General features: G+C 43.0%; 1 protein-coding gene across 1 annotated transcript in view; it reads left to right on the top strand.

Moving 5' to 3' along the window:
* Positions 1-23207, top strand: part of LOC115198758 (conserved oligomeric Golgi complex subunit 5) — a 103803-nt gene that overhangs the window by 3437 nt on the left and 77159 nt on the right. Inside the window, exons 4-6 of the mRNA XM_029761006.1 lie at positions 8396-8450; positions 8680-8749; positions 12822-12942. Coding sequence (XP_029616866.1) covers positions 8396-8450; positions 8680-8749; positions 12822-12942 — 246 coding nt within the window. The remainder of the gene's footprint in view (positions 1-8395; positions 8451-8679; positions 8750-12821; positions 12943-23207) is intronic.

Here is a 23207-nt window from a genome sequence, read left to right as displayed (position 1 = left end):
GATTCATTCTGGCTATGCACTGCAGACGTCACAGTAAAACTCAGTGAAGACAATTTTTTTGTGTTCTGATTATGAGGGGGTGCCTGATCAATTTGCCATCACAAAAGGGGTCCCCAGCCCCAAAAAGTTTGAGAACCCCTATGCTGGAATATATGCTGCCATTGTAGTGCTGTTGACATTCCATAGGGGGCGCTGCTGTCACACACTTGTAAAAAAAACATCAGCGCATGTCTCAGTATTGAATATTTATATTTTAGTCATTTAGCAGACGCTCTTATCCAGAGCGACTTACAGTAGTGAATGCATTCATTTCATGCATTTTTTTTTTTGTACTGCCCCCCCGTGGGAATCGAACCCACAACCCTGGCATTGCAAACACCATGCTCTACCAACTGAGCCACAGGGAAGTGATTGTGTTCTATTTGAACAGAGAATAATGTTGTATTATTGTTTAAAAAGAAAAACGCTATTGCAACCTCTTTGCAATAAGGAATTGAGACCAAAAGCTCATGAGAAGTTTCAAGTGTTTAATACCAAGGATACGATCAGCTGAGTGCAGACATTTAGAAAGTTCACAAAGCATCTTACACTCTACCCTCCTTGTAGGTGTCACCTCCCCAGCTATACATTTTATGACCCCAATGAGTTTCCCTCCTTTACCCTGTGGAATGTCCATTGTCCTTTCTGTGTTTAGTTGTATGTTAGAAGCACACCCCGTCATCTTCATTGTCCTGGGCCTGACCCTGCTCTCTCATCCTAGGCAATTTCCTCTTATCTGACGAGGTCAACCTTTTCTAAATTAGTATACACACATTTTCATGGCCCAAACTCCGTTCATACTCACAGTAATCATTCACGAAACAGGATACAAACAAACTACAGTTTAACTTGAAACATTTTAATAGAATCCATCAGTCCCCCCATTAAACCATAAACACTTCTTATTGTTCAATATCACAAAATAATCACTCAACTGCTGGCTGTGGACTTTCTTCTTCTTTGGTTTTCTCCAGACCTGAGAATGTGATAGAAACAGACTTGATAGAGAAAATAGAAAATTATAGAAAACAAAAACAAAAAAACTCAAGAGTTAAAACAATCCTGAATTCTACTGATTTATCATAAGCATCTATGTAGAAACATTTTATAAACTAAATCTCTGACCACAGCTTGAGTAACCCGACCGACACGATCTCATGCTACCCCTGAACACTTTGCCCGCTGATGTGCTTTTCTGCCAAGGTCCACAAAAAGTAGGGCTCTAAATATGCCCATTATGCATTTCCTCAGTCTTCCATCAAGGGCCACAGGATCACAAGAGATGTTTTTCAGCCAAGTCCTCCTCACTGCGTTCACCTCCTGAATCTACCCTAAAGACGCGAGCCGTAGCCTGAATCAATTTCACCTCTTGTGGCAGATCCGCACTATAGATGCGTTTCAACAACAAAGCTTTTACTATATGGAATCCTAACAATGCCATCAGAGCGACCCCTGTAACTGCCAACACTGCCCATGCTGCATATTTTGACATCCACCAAATGTATCAATAGTCCAATTCCATGCTATTCCTACAGCACCTTCCACCACCTTAATAAAAGTCTCTTTTGTTATTACTCCCAATGTAACAGCAGTAAGTATTGTTCCAGCTTTAACTCTGTCACTCAGTAACTTTCATCAATGCCTTTACCGTTAGATCTATGATTGAGTTTGTGAGATATTCTCTGCCTTTTCCCCAGTCCTCTCCTAACGTTTTCCTGACTAGAAAATCTATTGCCTCCTTATGTTGTGCTACAGTAGGGACTGGCCGGGTATTAATTATCATTACTCAGATCTGGATCACAGCTCTCATCCCACGGCATACCCCCCCCCCCCCCCCCCCCCCCCCCCCGTGAAAACCCTATGGGTGACATAGGTTTTAGGGCCTAAAGGTTGTTTTTCCGCAATCCCCCTACAAATTCCTGTTACCGTGTCTTGGCCCCAGTTCTCTGCGAGGTATGTCAATTGATTATCTGCCCTTTGATATGGAGGAGAGAGCAGTGGGGTTGAGAGAGTGTCCAGTTCTACATATCTCTGGGTCACATGCTTCCTGATCGTCCCCTGCAACAGATGGGCTGCCACCACTACTGCAAGCTTTTTCTCTGGGAATACAGATTCCTTAATACATGGGTCTGTGGCAACCCTCTCAATTGTTGTTCCCTCACCAGTAAAACCTTCTCCATATGTGGATATTAAAGTCTGAAATGATAAGACTATTTCAGCGACGGTTATGATCACCCTCCTAGAGTCCTCCCATGTTGAGCTTATCCTCATAGTAGACCTTCCACTCTGCACAGACCACTGTCTTTCCCACACTATGCACTATTCCCTGTATAACTCTACACAGTGGAGTGGTTTCATTCTCTAATTAGAGTCCATCACCCATTTTCTTCATTTATAGGTGAGGCATCCCTCTGCCTCTGTCACATTTATTCCTCTATTTCCTGTCCCTGTAAAGACTATGGCCTTGGTTTTCGGGATACCAAGGAGAGGGCTTACATGGGTTACCCCCACATCCAACACTCCATCGGAATGTCCTGTACTTCCCCCACTCTGCCACAGACATTGGTGTATATTTGTCTCATGAACTAAAGTAGGGTCTAAGCCTTCATCTGCTCATATCCCTCGCTTTCCTCATGCCGTTTAACAATAAGGACTATCTGGTCATTATACACTCTTTGCATAATATTGTCTAGGGTCTGATTGCCCCAACAAGCTATTTCTCCCCAGGTCCTCGGTCTCTCACTATCTAAAATCTTCCCCGAACATTTCATTCCTGTTGGTGTTGGGTAGTACGGAGAGACGGGTATGTAAAACCTCTGCCCACACTTTTTGTCCTCTGCCCACACTAACTTGAAGGTTATTAACTGCTGTTCTTTTAACTGGAGTTTTACGCACACAATGCCAAGTTGAAGGAGGGACGAGTTTCATTCCTCAAACTATCTGTTCCATTGCATTCTTTCCAAATTCCTGTTTGTAAGAGAACCATCCCCTTATCAGAACATTCTATGTCTAGGACACTAGACCTATTTTCTAATGGAGCCACCCATATCACCATGCCCTGATGATTAGTTACGCTCGCGGCTTCAGAAACGTTTGATGTTACCCTCTCACAATGAACCCGAGTATCTTCATATCGAGCTATCAACGCTATCCACTATACAAAGTGTTATCTGATCTTCTCCCCTTGGATTGGTAGTGATTATAGCGGCAGGTAGCCTAGTGGTTAGAGTGTTGGGCCAGTAACCGAATGCTGGATCGAATCCCCGAGCTGACAAGGTACAAATCTGTCGTTCTGCCCCTGAACAAGGCAGTTCTGTTTCCTGGTAGGCCGTCATTGTAAATAAGAATTTGTTGTTAACTGACTTGCCTAGTTAAATAAAGGTTAAAAAAATAGCAGTCGCCACAAACACTACCCCAACTAAAAATGTCCCAAGGCCCCACATTATAGCCCTTTTACAGTGTGATCTACACTCCTTCTTTTCCGTCATCACCTCCTCTATCAAAACTTGCTCTAGCCTCTCCATCTTGCTCGGCCTCTCCCATGTCAGTAGGTGTTGGTACAGCTTTCACCTGGATCCAGGCCTTCCTTCCCGACACCTTTTACTGCTGTGTCAGTCACTAGTAGGACAGTGTGGGGTCTGGTCCACCTGGGCTAAAAGGTACCCGGTTGATGGACCTTCAAGCACACCTCGTCTCCTGGCTCTAGTGAGTGTGCTTTCCAATCCTGAGGGAGTCTACGGTGGGTCTCTTTCACTTGGGAAGATATGCACTGCAACACATGGGTCATTTCCTGACAATAGGACAACATAGATTCTCCCAGTATGGCCAAATCACTCATTTGTGACGTGATTAACAGCATCCGGTACTTCCAGTTACCCATTGATGTGGCATGAGTCCTGTGGTGGCGTTGGAATAGTATCCAACCTAACAAACTCTGAGTCATATGTTTCTTAATCACACTCTTCAGGAGATGTGATGATATTATTACAGCAAACTTCCCTTCTGTTGATGTAATCTCCTGTATACAGGAATTTGTGGCTTTCCTTTTAAGCGTTATACCTTTGACAAACCCCTCATTGAAAGTTGACAAAAGTGTCTGAAATGACAATACTATCTCTGCTACTATCACCATGATCTGGGTCTGTGACATTCAATTTACTTCATACTAGTCTCTATTTTCTATATTGTGCAGTTAGCTGTCCTCTCCTACGTGCTATCTCCTGTAACAATATACATAGAGTGGTACCTTTTCCCTGAGACTCTAGTACCCACTTCCTTAATTTATGAGCCACCCCCAGTCACATTCCATTCCGCTCTTCCAATTCCCTATAACGTTAATGCCAAAGAGCATAACCACACACTGTTGAAACCATTTTCCAAATTGTCCTATACTCCCTTATACTGTCTATCTCACCGCAAATACCGGGACAGGGAGTTATATCGCTAACCTTTCGGGAGAAATCCCAACAATACAGCGTCCCCAATCTGGTGAGATTTGTATCAAAACAAATACAGAAACACTAACCGACATGATAACACTGCCTGTTAAATCAAAGATAAATAACTTGGGCTATTAACATCCAATTAGAATTACAACTCTTGATAACTCTATATATTCTATTGTCCATTATTTCTAATAAAATTGATCAGGACTCACCAGAAAGTCAGGACAAAGGTCATTCACCACCATTATGTATTTCCTTTCCCTTTCTTTCCCTTTCCTTCAGAAACCATTTAAAACATTTTCATCATTCATTCACCCAGTTTAAAACCAAATTGAAAAGACCCCGACAGTAAATCCCACGATATTAACACCACTAACCCACATTCATAATTGGTCAATTGTGTTTGCGTTCTGGTGTGTGTGTGGTAAACCATATGGCGAAAACACACAAATGGCCAGGTCTTACTTATCTGGGAGCTAATTTTACGGCCTAATCCTTCCAAAGTGAAAGAAAGAAAATGACACCCACTCCTGGAAGAGAAAGTGTACATTTCGTTAGCATTCACTATGCTACATCTTAAAACCTCTTTGGGCTAGGGAGCAGTATTTTCACGTCCGGATGAAAAGCGTGCCCAAAGTAAACTGCCTGCTACTCAGGCCCAGAAGCTAGGATATGCATATTAGATAGATTTGGATAGAAAACACTCTGAAGTTTCTAAAACTGTTTGAATAATGTCTGTGAGTATAACAGAACTGATTTGGCAGGCGAAACCCCGAGCACAATCCATCCAGGGAAAAAGCTCAAGCTGTTTACCATTAGTTTCTATGGAAATCCCTTTTTAATAGAAATATGCTTGCAGTTCCTATGGCTTCCACTAGATGTCAAAAGTCTTTAGAAATTGGTTGATGTTTTTCCTTTGAGAAATGAAGAAGTAGCCCTTTCCTTTCTGAGAGTCAAGCCAAGTGTACTTTTTTGTTTGGGGCGCACGACCTGGAACTCGCTCCACTTTCATTTTATCCGCTATTGAACACAGTATATTCCGTCTTAAATTTTATCGATTATTTATGTTTTAAAATACCTAAAGTTGGATTAGGAAAGTTGTTTGAAATGTTTGGACAAAGTTTACAGGTAACTTAATTATTAGATACTTTGTAGGCATGTTGGGCGAGTTGGAGCCGGTGTTTTTCTGAATCCAACGCGCCAAATAAATGGACATTTTGGGGATATAAAGAAACAATTTATCGAACAAAAGGACCATTTGTGATGTTTATAGGACATTTTGGAGTGCCAACAGAAGATCTTCAAAGGCATGAATTATATCGTTATTTCTGACTTTTGTGTAGCACCTGCCTGGTTGAAATCTGATTTTCATGTGTTGGTATGCGCTGTCCTCAGATAATCGCATGGTCTGCTTTCGCCGTAAAGCCTTTTTGAAATCTGACACTGTGGCTGGATTAACAAGAATTTAATCTTTAAACCGATGTATAACACTTGTATGCTTTATGAATTCTTATTATGAGTATTTCTGTTTTTGAATTTGGCGCCCTGCAATTTCACTGGGTGTTGTCAAATTGATCCCGCTAAAGGGATTGGCGCGCAAAGGGATCCATAAGAAATCAGCAACTCGTACGTTTTAAATTACAAACCAAACACGATAATGATAAAACCACTCTCCTCCCTCCAATTATTAATCCTTTGTTTTAATCCACCCCATTGTTTATATGCACTTAATTTAGCATGTACTACCCTTAGACAGGGCGACATTTATCTCACCAAAGATACACTCCCGTAAAGACTGGTCTCTCTTCTCCTTGATTTTTCCATAACCACGGCACTACAACATTTTAAAAAGGTCATTTTAGGTTTGGTAACCCCAACTCTAATTTCTCGTGACCTTCTCCCAGTATTAACTCTCATCTCATTTCGTGTGACCCAGCCACCCTTTCGTCAATTCTATAAATCGATTTCATAATAAGACAAAATAAAATGTCTCACAAGATTAAAAACTTCCCAAGGTTGTATGAGTTTACGAGGAGTATTTTTCCATTCCGATTCAAACTTGTTACCAGTCTCAACGTCAACAGTGAAGTGGTGACTCCGGGATGCTGGCCTTCTAGGCAGAGATCCTCTGTCCAGTATCTGTGTTATTTTGCCCATCTTGATCTTTTCTTTTGATTGGCCAGTCTGAGATATGGCTTTTTCTTTGCAACTCTGCCTAGAAGGCCAGCATCCCAGAGTCGCCTCTTCACTGTTGACGTTGAGACTGGTGTTTTGCGGGTACTATTTAATGAAGCTGCCAGTTGAGGACTTGTGAGGCGTCTGTTTCTCAAACTAGACACTCTAATGTACTTGTCTTCTTGCTCAGTTGTGCACCGGGGCCTCCCACTCCTCTTTCTATTCTGGTTAGAGCCAGTTTGCGCTGCTCTGTGAAGGGAGTAGTACACAGCGTTGTACGAGATCTTCAGTTTCTTGGCAATTTCTCGCATGGAATAGCCTTCATTTCTCAGAACAAGAATAGACTGACGAGTTTCAGAAGAAAGGTCTTTGTTTCTGGCCATTTTGAGCCTGTAATCAAAACCACAAATGCTGATGCTACAGATACTCAACTTGTCTAAAGACAGCCAGTTTTATTGCTTCTTTAATGAGCACAACAGTTTTCAGCTGTGCTAACATAATATCAAAAGGGTTTTCTAATGATCAATTCGCCTTTTAAAATAATCAAATTGGATTAGCTAACACAACGTGCCATTGGAACACAGGAGTGATGGTTGCTGATAATGTGCCTCTGTACACCTTTGTAGATATTCCATAAAAAAATATGCCGTTTCTAGCTACAATAGTCATTTACAACATTAACAATGTCTACACTGTATTTCTGATCAATTTAATGTTATTTTAATGAACAAAAAATGTGCTTTTCTTTTAAAAATGCAATGACATTTCTAAGTCACCCCAAACGTTTGAACGGTAGTGTATCTTTCTACCAATTCCCATCCTAAAATTCCAGGCTTCTCACCATATATATTTCACCTGTGGATACTTGCATCAAATACAGCTCTCACCCATAAAAACCAGCGCACAAAGACATTGTTTTCACCTATATTAAATACAAGTCTCCACTCCAGGATCCCCTTCCTCTGAACCCTGTCTTGTGCGGTTGTACCGTGTTCACCGCAGTCTTTTCTCTGATAGGGACACACCCCTACCCGAATCGATCACCGAATATGACCCATCTGGGTTGAACAACCCCCGAACAACAGCACGTTATGGGGAGACTCCGTATACTGAATTCCCACCCCAGACCATACGATGATACAACCTGACCGTAATGCCCCCACCCGGAGACCTTCTATAGACCTGTGCTAGACAGTCTGGATTTGTCCTAGTCACAGTCCTTCCCCCAAACTACTACCAATAGTCTGCACCCTTGCTCTCTTTCTGGATACCCCTCCCGCCAACAATGGTTTCACATAAACAATTTGAAACTTCACTCTCCTACAGATACTTTTTTCCAGCAACCTCAAAAAACATGACTGAGGGATAAAAAAGAAAGGGCAGATGGCTCTTATGGGGCACAGGAGGTATTGGTAAGAAACTAGCTTAACTTTTTTTATTTAGGGCCGGCCACCTCCACTACCTATTCTCCACCAAGTCTGTCTTTCAAGGATGAATCCGGTTTGTGGCACCAATTGTTAAAAAGAAAAATGCTATTGCAACCTCTTTGCTATAAGGAATTGAGACCAAAAGCTCAAGAGAAGTTTCAAGTGTTTAGTACCAAGGATACAGTCAGCTGAGTGCATACATTTACAAAGTTCACAAAGCATCTTATACTCTTCCATCATTACATAAAAGCCAATCACATCATTTTTATGTCAATATATTGAGTGAGATGTTTGTGTGTTGTTTCTCAGGGGTCCTGCAGATGATGCAGACCAGGATCGCTGCTCTGCAGGGTGCTGTGGACAGGTAGGTTAACAATTGATCTTGGACCAGATTAACATAACCCCAATCTCAGCCATTATGGTGATGAAGAAACATCTTACCCAGTGGTTAGGTGCATTATCTACCTACTCCAAGCCTATAACACATCATCACAGGGAATGATAAAGGCAAAATATTACCCTTGTGTTCAGAGACCCTCAATAATCAGACCTCTAATAACAGCACTCAACCTCCTATTTGTTTTCTCTCGTAGGATAAGGACAAAGATCGTTGACCCCTACAATAAGATTGTAGCCAGGACTGCCCAGCTCGCCAGATTGCAGGTATCCATCCATCTCCTTGTGTTTGAGAGGCATATTGCTATCTTTTGTGTTGATGGTTTTGTATTGTTGTATGTCTGTGGACTGAGGCTCAATAGCAGGGGGAATATTTCCTCTCTATTGTTATCAGCACTCTGACATTATCTCTACTTCTGCACTGGACTTGATTTCCATGTTTCTGAGGTAGAGAAATGTATAGACAGTATTTGTTTGGGTTTTTATTGTCTCACTCCCCATTTTCAAGATAGGTACTTCAAGTTAGGTGCTGTACATATTGTCAAGGTCGCCTAATGCATCTTGGACAGTTTCCAGGATCCTCCTGTTTTAAATTGTAAAGATGACAACAACTCAGAGCCATATAGAGATCTATATAGCTGTATATGCTCTGGGATGTCCTCTTCTAACCTGTCAATACAATATAGCTATAGCAGGTGTCAGTGTCTATCATGCTGTAATGATATGAGTGCTCTGTACTCAGTGGTTTACAACAATGATAATGTATGTTTTATGCGAGCATCGATCTACCCATTGATATTTATTTGAACGTTAAATACCACAAATATTACAGTGGCTTGCGAAAGTATTCACCCCCCTTGGCATTTTTCCTATTTTGTTGCCTTACAACCTGGAATTAAAATGGATTTTGGGGGAGTTTGTATCATTTGATTTACACAACATGCCTACCACTTTGAAGATGCTAAATCTTTTTTTATTGTGAAACAAACAAGAAATAAGAAAAAAAAACTGAACTTGAGCGTGCATAACTATTCACCCCCCCCCCTACTTTGTAGAGCCACCTTTTGCAGCAATTATAGCTGCAAGTCTCTTGGGGTATGTCTCTATAAGCTTGGCACATCTAGCCACTGGGTTTTTTGCCCATTCTCCAAGGCAAAACTGCTCCAGCTCCTTCAAGTTGGATGGGTTCTGCTGGTTTACAGCAATCTTTAAGTCATACCACAGATTCTCAATTGGATTGAGGTCTGGGCTTTGACTAGGCCATTCCAAGACATTTAAATGTTTCCCCTTAAACCACTCGAGTGTTGCTTTCGCAGTATGCTTAGGGTCATTGTCCTGCTGGAAGGTGAACCTTGTGGTGGCTAATTTCTCCATTACCAAATGAGGAGAGTTACAAACTTCACATCACCAGTCAGAGTTATACTTAAACTACATCTTTAATAATAAGCTTTGCATTAGCACTTGACTTTCAATGATGCGCCATTTCTAATGAACCATTGAAAGTGACAACACAAAAGTACGAAGATCTTTTATAGGCAAGATACACCCCTCTCAACCTACATGACGAACAACAGATCTTAGGAACAGTTCACAAAGAAAGAATTTTACTTGAGAGAGGAGTATCCCATAGCCAGATAGCATTCGCTAGAAATTATTGTTCAGTTTGGTCCCTAAGACGAGGTTCTAATCCCGTTCTTGTTACTTCATAGCACAAAAACACCATCTCATCCAATGGCATAAATCAATTGTCAACTCTAGATACTCCCATCTCAAGTAAACCACCCCCTTGACCCCACTTATGGACAAGCTCACTGAGGGGAGTGAGCCTCTAGGTCATACACTATCCCAGGATAAGTGCAACATCAGAGAGGACATACAATGGTTCCAGACACTGCCATACACCTTCCCCCAATGCCAAAGGAGGGAGTGACTTGCGCACAGACATTGTGGAGACAATTGGTTCCCCATTAATCACGTCATCCCTTCACATGGTTTAACAGATACATTCACATATGAAGACAATGTTCCATCCTGTAGAGGACAGGATGGAAGCTCTGTGGAAGCTCTGTGGAGTGTACGACTTAGTGGTCCTATGGACAGATACACCAATCTCCGCTGTGGAGCTTTGCAGCTCCTTCAGGGTTATCTTTGGTCTCTTTGTTGCCTCTCTGATTAATGCCCTCCTTGCCTGGTCTGTGAGTTTTGGTGGGCGGCCCTCTCTTGGCAGGTTTAGTGGTGCTCCGTGGGATGTTCAAAGTTTCGTTTTTTTATTTTTTATAACCCAACCCTGATCTGTACTTCTCCACAACTTTGTCCCTGACCTGTTTGGAGAGCTCCTTGGTCTTCATAGTGCCGCTTGCTTGTTGGTGCCCCTTGTTTAGTGGTGTTGCAGACTCTGGGGCCTTTCAGAACAGGTGTATATATACTGAGATCATGTGACACTTAGATTGCACACAGTTGGACTTTATTTAAGTAATTATGTGACTTCTGAAGGTAATTGGTTGCACCAGATCTTATTTAGGGGCTTCATAGCAAAGGGGGTGAATACATTTGCATGCACCACTTTTCAGTTTTAAATCTTTTCGAATTATTTGAAACAAGTTATTTTTTTAATTTCACTTCACCAATTTTGACTATTTTGTGCACGTCCATTACATGTTGTAATGCAACAAACAAAATAGGAAAAACACCAAGGGGGTGAATACTTTTGCAAGGCACTGTATATGACCCCTTTTACTCTTGTTGCACATGCCTGCCATTATGGAATCACTCGCCACCACTTTGGAGAAGGGTATATTTATAAAGATGATTTATAGAACTGTGCTTTTGGAGGCTGAGCGATCTTCATATCAGGAATCCTAGCTGTTATGTAAAATGCATCTGTTTTTCTTGGTAAGTCCTCGACTATATAATACATAAAGGCCATGTTAAAGGTTTACAACGTTATCTCAACCTTTCAAACAGAATTACTTTGATCCTGTTCTCAGATAGCATCTGCAATCTTAACCTGTGACATCACTGTTGTGGTTTTTAATCCACCTCGCTATCAGTGGCCCCCCATTTAGAAGCAATCGGGTGATTTAAAGGTTGAATTTGTACCCCTGTTAAAATAAGACCTGTTCTTGTGATCAACCTGACCCTGTCCTGTCCGAGGCTGGGTAGCCGCGGCCAGATAGAGAGCGAAATAGAGACTCTCTGGGTTTACAGGCTCTGTCAACTTACGCACACTGCCCACACACTGCAGCTCCGTCATCTGTGGAGTCGAGGGGAAGTCTTATTAAATATTGATGGAATATGGCTTCAGTCAGAAAGGTTACTGTGATTCTAACTGGCTCTTTCCTCAAACATGGCTCTGTCTCTGTGTTAGCTCTGTCTGTCTTCTGATGCTCTCTCTGTCTCAGCTTTGTCGTGTGTGTGTGTGTGTGTGTGTGTGTGTGTGTGTGGAGTGTTATTGTTGTTATCTACACCTCAGACATGCGTCCTGCAGAGAAGATACTAGTAGCAGGCAGGCATACCAGGCTGGTAAGATCTTAGGATGAAGACGGGCCTGGTTTGTGAAAGGACAGGGTGCTGTGGTTTCTGAATAGAATAGTTACAATGTTTTTATATTATTTTATACAGACAGACAGTGGTGTTGTGGGACCAATATCTGAGACCCCTCTTTTTTCACTCCCACGGACTGTTTTGTCCTTGGTGTTAGGGTGTGTGTGTGTGTGTGTGTGTGTGTGTGTGTGTTTGTATTCTGTCTGTCTGTCTCTGTGGGACTGGGGTGAGGTGGGTCTGAAGGAGACCAGTAATGGTCAGACTATAAATCCAGGGGGAATAGGAGAGTGCTTTGTTTATCTTTTTGTCTAGTGTTCGCTCACAAAATGGAAGCTTCTCGGCCACCCACAGATAAAGCAATCAGTCTGACACACACAGACACTTGGGACGGACACATAGACTTCACAGAGGCTCAAGGGACAGACCCTCAGTTCTCAGCTGCATCTATTCCTCTGAACACACTACTAAGTCCAAACACACTGCTGACCTCTGTGTCCTTCAGACACAGCTCCACAATGCTGCTAGACACACGGTTATTATTACCACTAATGATATGCCCATGGTTGGTGTTATTGTTACTATATAGGCTACAATAGGAAAATAAATACTTGGAAATGTCGACATTGATTGATTCGAGATCATTTACAATAAGTGATCTTCAATCAATTATGACGAAAAAAGAGGGTCGTTCCATATTAGTTTTGACGTTCACTCACATCTTCTCATAGAGATTCAGAAAGACTGGTTCAGATTGGGTTCTATTTTGTTTGGTTATATATTTTCCTATTTTTCCCAGGTGGCATGTGATCTGCTGCGAAGGATCATCAGGATCCTGTACTTGTCCAAGCGTCTGCAGGGCCAGCTCCAGGGGGGAAGCAGGGAGATCACCAAGGCTGCCCAGAGCCTCAACGAACTGGGTGAGCGACCACTGCCTGTTCACCTCTGATACACTGCACTGTACTACTGACAAGGCTGCTCAAAGCCTCAATGAACTGGGTACTGTAATACTGACAATGGTTAACTCACCTTATTTGGGACTACTGTAAAGAGAGTGTAGATCAGGGATAGGCAACGCTGGTCCTGGAGTGCCGCAGGCACTTCGTGTTTTTGATTTAACTGACCTGGAAGGCCAGGTGTGTTGAATTTAGGCAATCATTGAACTGATCAGTTCGCTCAGTTGATCAGGTGTAGTTGGAACAAAATCCTCCAGTACGTGCGGCACTCCAGGAACAGGGTTGCCTACCCCTGGTGTAGATGGTGATGAGATCCCCCAAGGCTGTCCAGATCAGCCTCAACAAACTGAGTGAGTGACCCTGCTCATTCACTATAATTTTACTGACACTAAGGTGAAACTCCCCTCATTTAGGCCGACTGTAGAAGGTGTAGGTGGTGCTGAGATCACCAAAGCTACTCAGAGCCTCAAAGAGCTGGGTGAGTGACTTATAGAAGAAAATGGAGGATAGGAAGCGCTGCAAGGACACACTAGTTAGTAGATGTTTGTTCTGGAGGTGGAAGGTGCTCTTTGGTTAAGGGTAATCAAAAAATGAGTGTCCTCATATAATTCAAATGCCTTTATCTTGATATTTTTGGAAAGATTGTGTTCTATTGAACATGTTGTTTTATGATAAAGGCATTTTATTAATTACCGTAATTTCCAGACTATTAAGCACACCTGAATATAAGCCGCACCCACTGAATTTTTTAAAATATATTATTTTGAACATAAATAAGCCGCACGTCTATAAGCCGCAGGTGCCTACCGGTACATTGAAACAAATTAACTTTACACAGGCTTTAACGAAACACGGCTTGTAACAAAAATAAATAGGCTTTAACGAAACACGGCTTGTAACAAAAATAAATAGGCTTTAACGAAACACGGCTTGTAACAAAAATAAGCTTTAACGAAACACGGCTTGTAAAAAAAATGTGCAGGTAACAGTAGCCTACCAAGAAAGTCATTGCTCCAGACCAATTTTTTTTCTTCCAACAGCCAGATCAATCGCCTTCAACTTGAAAGCTGCATCATATGCATTTCTCCGGGTCTTTGCCATGATGAGGGTGACAAAATGACTACCGTAATCAGAATGATGGGAAGTTTGAGAGCGCTCGATTTAATCTAAACAGTAAACAAAAAAGTTGTTTGACCTTAACCCGTTCGGCAATTTCATTGGTCTAATGAAAGCTTCATGCCGCCAAAAAACTGAGCACGTCACAGAATGTTTTTTTATTTTTTTATTTGTATTATTATTTGAAAGCGGGGAAAATCCATACATTAGCCGCGTCATTGTTTAAGCCGCGATGTTCAAAGCGTGGGAAAAAAGTAGCGGCTTATAGTCCGGAAATTACGGTATATGAATAGTGCCTGGGTCCTTGTTTTTTGAGAACTGTCTGATTTGACTCGGACACTGCTTACGTCTCACTATAGCCTCTGCTAACACGCTAGGTTGGTAAATGCTGACGTACTCTTCACTGATTGGTGTAGTCACTTGAAGGTCACTGTTTGTAAGGTCAATCAGGTTGGATTTGGCTTCAAACAAACCAATGATTGACAGACAGACAGACACCCAAAGTTCAAATAAAATTTCCTTGATTATATAAAGAAACAGCACTTTGTAACTGCTAATAATCTTATCGAATTGTTTTAGTCACATGCGCCGATTATAACAGGTGTAGACCTTACAGTGAAATGCTTACTTACGAGCCCCTAACCAACAATGCAGTTAAACATTTGCATAAAATAAATATGGATAAGAAATAAAAGTAACAAGTAATTTAAGAGCAGCTGTAAAATAACAACGGCGAAACTATATACGGGGGTACCGGTACAGAGTCAATGTGCGGGGACACCGGTTAGTTGAGGTAATATGTACATGTCGGTAGAGTTATTAAAGTGACTATGCATAGATGATAACAACAGAGAGTAGGATCGGTGTAAAAGAAGTGGGGGGGGGGGGCAATGCAAATAGTCTGGGTAGCCATTTGATTAGGTGTTCAGAAGTCTTTTGGCTTGGGGTAGAAGCTGTTTAGAAGCATCTTGGACATAGACTTGGCGCTCTGGTATTGCTTGCCGTGCGGTAGCAGAGAGAACAGTCTATGACTAGGGTGGCTGGAGTCTTTGACAATTGTTAGGGCCCCCTCTGACACCGCGTGGTATAGAGGTCCTGGATGGCAGGGAGCTTGGCCCCAGTGATGTACTGGGTCGTTCGCACTACCATCTGTAGTGCCTTGCGGTCGGATGCCGAGCAGTTGCCATACCAGGTAGTGATGCAACCAGTCAGGATGCTCTCGATGATGCAGGTGTAGAACCTTTTGAGGATCTGAGGACCCATGCCAAATCCTTTCAGTCTCCTGAGGGGGAATAGGTTATGTCGTGCCCTCTTCACGACTGTATTGGTGTGCTTGGACCATGTAAGTTTGTTGGTGATGTGGACACCATGGAATTTGAAGTTCTCAACCTGCTCCACTGCAGCCACGTCGATGAGAATGGGGGTGTGCTCGGTCCTCTTTTTCCTGTAGTCCACAATCATCTCCTTTGTCTTAATCACGTTGAGGGAGAGGTTGTTGTCCTGGCACCACACGGCCAGGTCTCTGCCCTCCTCCCTATAGGCTGTCTCGTCGTTGTCTGTGATCAGACCTACCAATGTTGTGTCATCGGCAAACTTAATGATGGTGTTGGAGTCGTGCCTGGCCGTGCAGTCATGAGTGAACAGGGAGTACAGGAGGGGGCTGAGCATCCCCAACACAGAGGGGCCCCTGTGTTGAGGATCAGCGTGGCGGATGTGTTGTTACCTACCCTTACCACCTGGGGGCGGCCCATCAGGAAGTCCAGGATCCAGTTGCAGAGGCGGGTATTTTGTCCCAGGATCCTTAGCTTATTGATGAGCTTTGAGGGCACTATGGTGTTGAACGCTGAGCTGTAGTCAATGAATAGCATTCTCACATATGTGTTCCTTTTGTCCAGGTGGGAAAGGGCAGTGTGGAGTGCAATAGAGATTGTATCATCTGTGGATCTGTTGGGGCGGTATGCAAATTTGGAGTGGGTCTAGTGTGTCTGGGATAATGGTGTTGATGTCAGCCATAACCAGCCTTTCAAAGCACTTCATGGCTACAGACGTGAGTGCTACGGGTCGGTAGTCATTTAGGTAGGTTACCTTAGTGTTCTTGGGCACATGCACTATGGTGGTCTGCTTAAAACATGTTGGTATTACAGACTCGGACAGGGAGATGTTGAAAATGTCAGTGAAGACACTTGCCAGTTGGTCAGTGCATGCTCGCAGTACACATCCTGGTAATCCGTCTGGCCCTGCGGCCTTGTGAATGTTGACCTGTGTTAAAGTTCTTACTCACATCGGCTGCAGAGAGCGTGATCACACAGTCTTCCGGAACAGCTGGTGCTCTCATGCATGTTTCTGTGCCATTTGCCTCGAAACGAGCATATAAATAGTTTAGCTTGTCTGGTAGGCTTGTGTCACTGGGCAGCTCTCGGCTGTGCTTCCCTTTGTAGTCTGTATTGGTTTGCAAGCCCTGCTACATCCAACGAGCGTCAGAGCCGGTGTAGTACGATTAGATCTTAGTTCTCTATTGACGCTTTGCCTGTTTGATGGTTCTTCGGAGGGCATAGCGGGATTTCTTATAAACTTCCGGGTTAGTCTTCTGGTGGGGTATGTACGTATGGTCACTGTGGGGACGACATCATCGATGCACTTATTGATGAAGCCAATGACTGATGTGGTGTACTCCTTAATGCAATTAGAGGTATCCCAGAGCATATTCCAGTCTGTGCTAGCAAAACAGTACTGTAGCTTAGTATCTGCTTCATCTGACCACTTTTTTATTGATCTAGTCACTGGTGCTTTCTGCTTTAATTTTTGCTTATAAGCAGGAATCAGGAGGATAGAATTAATAGTTTGATAAATATTTTTAATATAGTAATTTCTGCAGCACAGGAACAAGATGATATTTTCCCACAGTGCGGATGTCCTGGTATTTACTTTAAGGTATTTTTGGAGTGCAGTGTTGGCTAAGCAATGCACAGCACTTGATTAATACCTGACCTATAGGCCAGGCAATATTCTGTAAATATATTACCCTTCTCTCTTTATCTGTGACAACAAGATAGCTGTGTTTTCCCCGCAATTGGATTTTAAAATGTTATACAATCTGATTTTCTTTCTTTTTCTCCTGGAGTCTTTTCTTCCCCTGGGAAAGGAGGGTCTCACTGGACACAGCAGCAGGCCCCAGCGAAACAGTCACAAGGGCAGGGCAGTCACTTTCATTACAGGAATCATGAGGATAATGCACTTTACTGTTTGACCAAACCGTGGTTTTAGCATCCTAAAAATATGACTCTTTTGAGTGACAATGTAGAACGTCGCGCCGATGCGACCAGTTAAAAAAAATCTTGCTCGCACAGCCGACATCGCAAAATGTGACTAAATGGTTGCAGTCTGGAGCCCTGTTTCAGGTATTCATGTGGTTGATTACCCCATTCATAGACGCTAACTACTTTAGCGCCTATTGACGATAGTATCTTCTGACCGGGGGAGTTTCGTTAAGAGCCCCAACGCTTACTCTAAACATTATTATAAACTGGGTGGTTCAAGGCCTGAATGCTGATTTGGCTGACAGCCGTGGTATATCAGTCCGTATACCATGGGTATGACAAGCATTTCTTTTTACTGTTCTAATTAAGTTGGTAACCAGTTTATAATAGCAATAAGGCACTCTGTGTTGCATCGTGCAAAAGAAAGCCCTTAGCCGTGATATATTGGTCATATACCACACCCCCTTGGGCCTTATTGCTTAAATATACATCACTTGTGGTACTGTTTTGGAAACAAGGAACGCATCTTTCATATCAGCAAGAAGTCATTTTCAAAAAGCAAATGAATACACACCTTTTTATTGGGTTTAGGGTTAGTGTTTCCGCACGGCCATATCTCCATGTTACAGCGCTTGTTCACAGAAGACAGGTCGCCATCTGTGCTAATTAGCTGTCTAGCATGCTCTGAATTTGTGTAAGCTAACTGGCGAGGAAGTGTAGTTGGTCAACTGGAGGCACACAGTGTATGGATCTGTGCAAAACTGCTACAGGAAGTGTATCTTTTATTATTTGAAAGATTCTTTCTCACTGACATGAAAGATAAGGGGTATATTAGCGATTGAAAGCGATTGTTATTCAAGTTCCTAAACGTTAAAACACACGGTCAGAATTGTAGTTTACACGGAGCCAAATGTGGACGAATGTAATGGCTGAAAACCTTACATACGGAGAAGAAGGGTTTTCGAAAGCTTGGGGTTGTTGTGCTTGTGCTCAATATTCTACATTTAGCTAGTGAGCTATAAAGTCATTCAGGGATGCAGTTTACCATTCAATGTATGGATAAGGGATTGTGTATGGTAGGCTCCCTATGGGCCCTGGTCAAAAGTAGTGCACTACATAGGGAATAGGGTGCCATTTGGAGCGTAACCGCCATTATCATTCCTCACAGATTGTACCAAACGCAAGCCAAGTAGGCTAACAGAGAACAATGATGCATTTGGTCCCTGTTTTCTACACTCTGTGCTGGTGACTCAACGCTGAATCTAGTACTCTGTCTGCCAAGTGCAGAGCAAAGTACTATGCAAATGTATTTTTATGCTGTGGTTGGAGGGACTTTTAACATTAACAGTAGTTTTCATTATACTGCAGTACCCTGACAGGGATTCCAGTGAATTTCTCAGAAAGAGTCTCATTGCATTTAACCAATGCAGGGAAAGAGAGCTGGTAGAGAAAATCAATGTCCTTTTCAGAAATCACATTGTACATATTTATTAGTTCTACTCCTGTTTCTCCATGCATGTGGATCATGTGGCTTTTATAAGAGCTAGTACACACACACACACACACACACACACACACACACACACACACACACACTAGGGCTGTGACGGTCATGGAATTTTGGATGACGGTAATTGGTCCGCCAAATGACCGCGGTCTCTGTAAAACTGTTTGAATAGCAAAAATAAATAAAAAATACATTTTATGGCCATTTTCCCCTCTCCTCCACTCATGACTGCATGTGCTGCCATAGAAATAGAATGAATAAAACAGGCATCCCCATTCAAATCAAGGATGGCATAATAGGTGGATTGGCTGCCCACAGGATCCCATGGGACTCAGTTGATAGAGAATGGCGCTTGAAACGCCAGGATTGTGAGTTTGATTACGATGGGGGGACCAAAATGAGGAGGAAAACAAAACAACAACATTGCGAGTGTACCCTTAGTAGCGAAGCAGGAAGCAAAAGCAAGAAGTCTAACCATCAATATGTGCTGTGATTTTTTTTTTTGTTTTTTTGTTGACTCAATTGACACACAAAATATACATTCCATTGTATGAACCACATCAGTTAACATCATTTGCATTAGCATTCTACATTACCGTGGAAATGATTGCGTCACAATAACAGGCAGCCATTGCGAGTGTACCCGTGAGTTTACCAGTCAAATTGCCAAGGTTAGAGGTGCTACTGCTGCATTGTCAGGGGTGTTGCCTCGTTTGCTACAACACGTTGCTTTTTTCAGCAAGGAGCAACAAAGTTTTGTCATGTTACGAATGCACGGCTGTCCTGTCTTCAGTCAGCTGTTCGTTCCAAATGATTTGTAGTTATTTTTACGGTTATTACAGGTTTTTTATTTTCGTGACGGTCTTCATCCATAACCGTCGGTTATACGGTAATTGTGCCAGCCCTAACACGCACACACACACCACACACACACACACACACACCAAAGAACCACTGATGCCAGGGGCTCAGAGTAAGATATGGACTTTACACACACACACACACACTCTCCACCACATTGGAGTCATGTTGTCAATACACAGTTCTCTCTATCACACTAAATAAGATTAGTTTGGTTGTTGACTCAGTTGTGACTTCTGGTCCCGTAGAGGTGATATGGGTGTGTTCAGTGTTGAGTTCACTTCATGTGGGGTTTCACGTGATCATGTTGGTGGGAATTTCCCAACTCTGCCAATACCAGAAATTGTTATTGTGTAGAGTTTCAGGACCAATCCTGTCCAATCTGGTTACAACTATACAATTGTTTTTAAGGGTGAGAGGTGACAGTAGGCTAACTTTAGGCCTACCTGTTGAACTAGCCAATGATCTACTGTAGTTACAATGAGGCTGGCAAAGCACAACGAATGGCCACCTCGGCTCGAACTGCCGCCTGAATGGTAGACGAAAGCTGATTGAGTCACTGTTCTCTCGTTGGCATCATGCGGTCTCTCCTCCTCTCAACCTCCTTCTCCTCCCTCTTTCTTGACTCTCAAGACACATCCCTGGTTGTTTTCCCTGTTTTTAGCAAGCTTTTCATCGGAGCCAGAAATCAATCTCCAGCCAGTAATTTTCCGCACCGGCCGGTCGGTCTTCAATCTACTCTCAGCCCCCTTTCTTCAACTGCCAGGACATTATAATAGGCCTGAATTACAGGCCTGATACTGCTTCTGGCCTAATACAATCACACAGCACAGCCAGCCTAATGTGATTTGGAGTGCTTTCTTCTGTCAGCCTGTAGCATTGGGCAGGGATGAGAACACTGAACAGGTAGTAGAGAGGGAGGAGAGGGAGACTGAATATGAGGAGAAGAAGAGGGAGAAGGGATCAGATGGGGGATGGAGAAAGAACAAGAGTGAGTAAACAAGGGATGGATGGATGGCTGCAGGAGGGGGGTGACTGGGGGGAGAGCCACCTGCCGAATGTAATAAAGTGATTGAAGTGGATGCAGTGGCAGGGTGGAGGGGACACAGAGAGAGAGCAGCCTGCTGTTGTTGAGTAGGGAATCAAAAGCCACATCCCTATTCCCTTTATTTGCACTGATGTTGGACTGTGTAGCGTAGCTGTCTGTTGTAGGATTGGCTTTGGCTTAGATCAAATTTACTACAACGTTCAATATCTGCTACTTATAATAGAAAACAAACTATACTGAACAAAAATGTAAATGCAACATGTAACAATTTCAAAGATTTGACTGAGTTACAGATCCTATAAGGAAGGAAATCAATCAATAAATTGAAATAAATGAATTAGCGCCAAGTCTATGGATTTCACGACTGGGAATACAGATATGCATCTATTAGTCACAGATACCTTTTTTTAAAGTATGGGTGTAGATCAGACAACCAGTCAGTATCTGGTGTAACCACCATTTGCCTCATGCAGTACGACACATCTCCTTCGCTTCGAGTTGATCAGGCTGTTGATTGTGGCCTGTGGAATGTTGTCCCAATCCTCTTCAATGGCTGTGCGACGTTGCTGGATATTGGCAGGAACTGGACACTCTGTCGTACATGTCGATCCAGAGCATCCCAAACATGCTCAATGGGTGACATGTCTGGTGAGTATGCAGGCCATGGAAGAACTGGGACATTTTCAGCTTCAAGGAATTGTGTACAGATCCTTGCGACATTTGGCTGTGCGTTATCATGCTGAAGCATTAGGTGATGGTGGCAGATGAATGGACCTCAAGGTTTTTGTCAAGGTATCTCTGTGCATTCAAATTGCCATCGATAAAATGCAGTTGTGTTTGTTGTCCGTAGCTTATGCCTGCCTTTACTATAACCCCACCGCCACCATGGGGCACTCTGTTCACAACGTTGACATCAGCAAACTGCTGGCCCACGCGACGTTATACATGTAGTCTGCGGTTGTGAGGCCGGTTGGACGTACTGCCAAATTCTAAAAACAAAGTTTGAGGTGGCTTAGGGTAGAGAAATGAACATTACATTCTCTGGCAACAGCTCTGGTGGACATTCCTGCTGTCAGCATGCCTATTGCACGCTCCCTCAAAACTTAAGACATCTGTGGCATTGTGTTGTGTGACAAAACTGACCATTTTAGAGTGGCCTTTTATTGTCCACAGCACAAGGTGCACATGTGTAGTGATCATGCTGTTTAGTCAGCTTCTTGATATGCCACACCTGTCAGGTGGATGGATTATCTTAGCAAAGGAGACATGCTCACTAACAGGGATGTAAACAAATGTGTGCACAAAATTTGAGAGAAAAGCTTTTTGTGCGTATGGAACATTTCAGGGATCTTTTATTTCAGCACATGAAACATGGGACCAACACTTTACATGTTGCGTTTATATTTTTCTTCATTGTATTTTCAATGTGACAGCATATGATGTTATCGAGCAATAACTTGGTGGTATTGCAATGTCTCATTTGACTCAATATCTTTGGCATATTTTAATCCACTTGTGTCAGTCACAGCAGCCAGCCTCAGTCACAGCAGCCAGCCCCAGAGACCAGCAATAATGACACAATGGTCCTGACTGTCAGTCATGCAGGCTACTCACATGGGAGTGGAGGAAAGGAAGGAGGGATAACCGAGAAGAGAGGGAAGATTGAAGTAAGATGTGGGACAAGGATGGGAATGGAAAGGCAATTCATTGTGTTCAATTTATTGGCAAAGTATAGATGGCAGTTGGCAAAGCCATTGAGAGGCCCAGCACCACAAAACACCTCCCCTCATATGAGCTAGACCTTTTTTGGTCATACATAACAAATGCACAACAACCTTTTACATAACAACCCTGGCACACAGAACACTCCAGAACACTAGAACACGCAGGGCCTCCGGAATCAAAAGCACTCCTCTTATCGGCCACGTGCGACCCTGGGCTGAGTGTTGTTAGAGGGAACAGAGGAGAGAGATACTGTATAGATGGAAAGGTAAGGAGAGAGAGTGAGAGATGGATAGAGAGAATGGAAGAGAGAGAGGGGGGCCTGGTGTGCTGTAAGTGAGCTAAGAGGGTGGGAAATGGTGTGGACCAGAGGCGGATATTTCAGTCAGATGGGCCTACTCTGAGTAGTTTTCCAGGTAGCGCCCGGGATGACATGCAGGATTAAGATGATGTCACCAAACACCCGAGGAAGTATTCATGAGAAGTTGAACCAACTGTTCCAATCTTATCAGTAAGTTCCATTTGGCTCCCCAGCTGGCAATGCTGATAGGTCTATATTTCCTGAAGAACATTTGGTGGTTTTGACATCTCTGTCTAGGCTCATCTTTCTTCATCTCATTCTAGAATAGAATTCTGCTCCTCTCCGGTCTGATGACTCAGAGTTCTGTGAGACTGATCGCTTAGACAGGCGAGATTACTCTGCTACTTCAGAGAGGAG

The sequence above is a fragment of the Salmo trutta genome, chromosome 8, assembly GCF_901001165.1.
Source record: "Salmo trutta chromosome 8, fSalTru1.1, whole genome shotgun sequence".
Lineage (NCBI taxonomy): Eukaryota > Metazoa > Chordata > Actinopteri > Salmoniformes > Salmonidae > Salmo > Salmo trutta.
The sequence above is the reverse complement of the archived record's forward strand: the minus strand, read 5'-3'. Positions and strand labels throughout refer to the sequence as shown.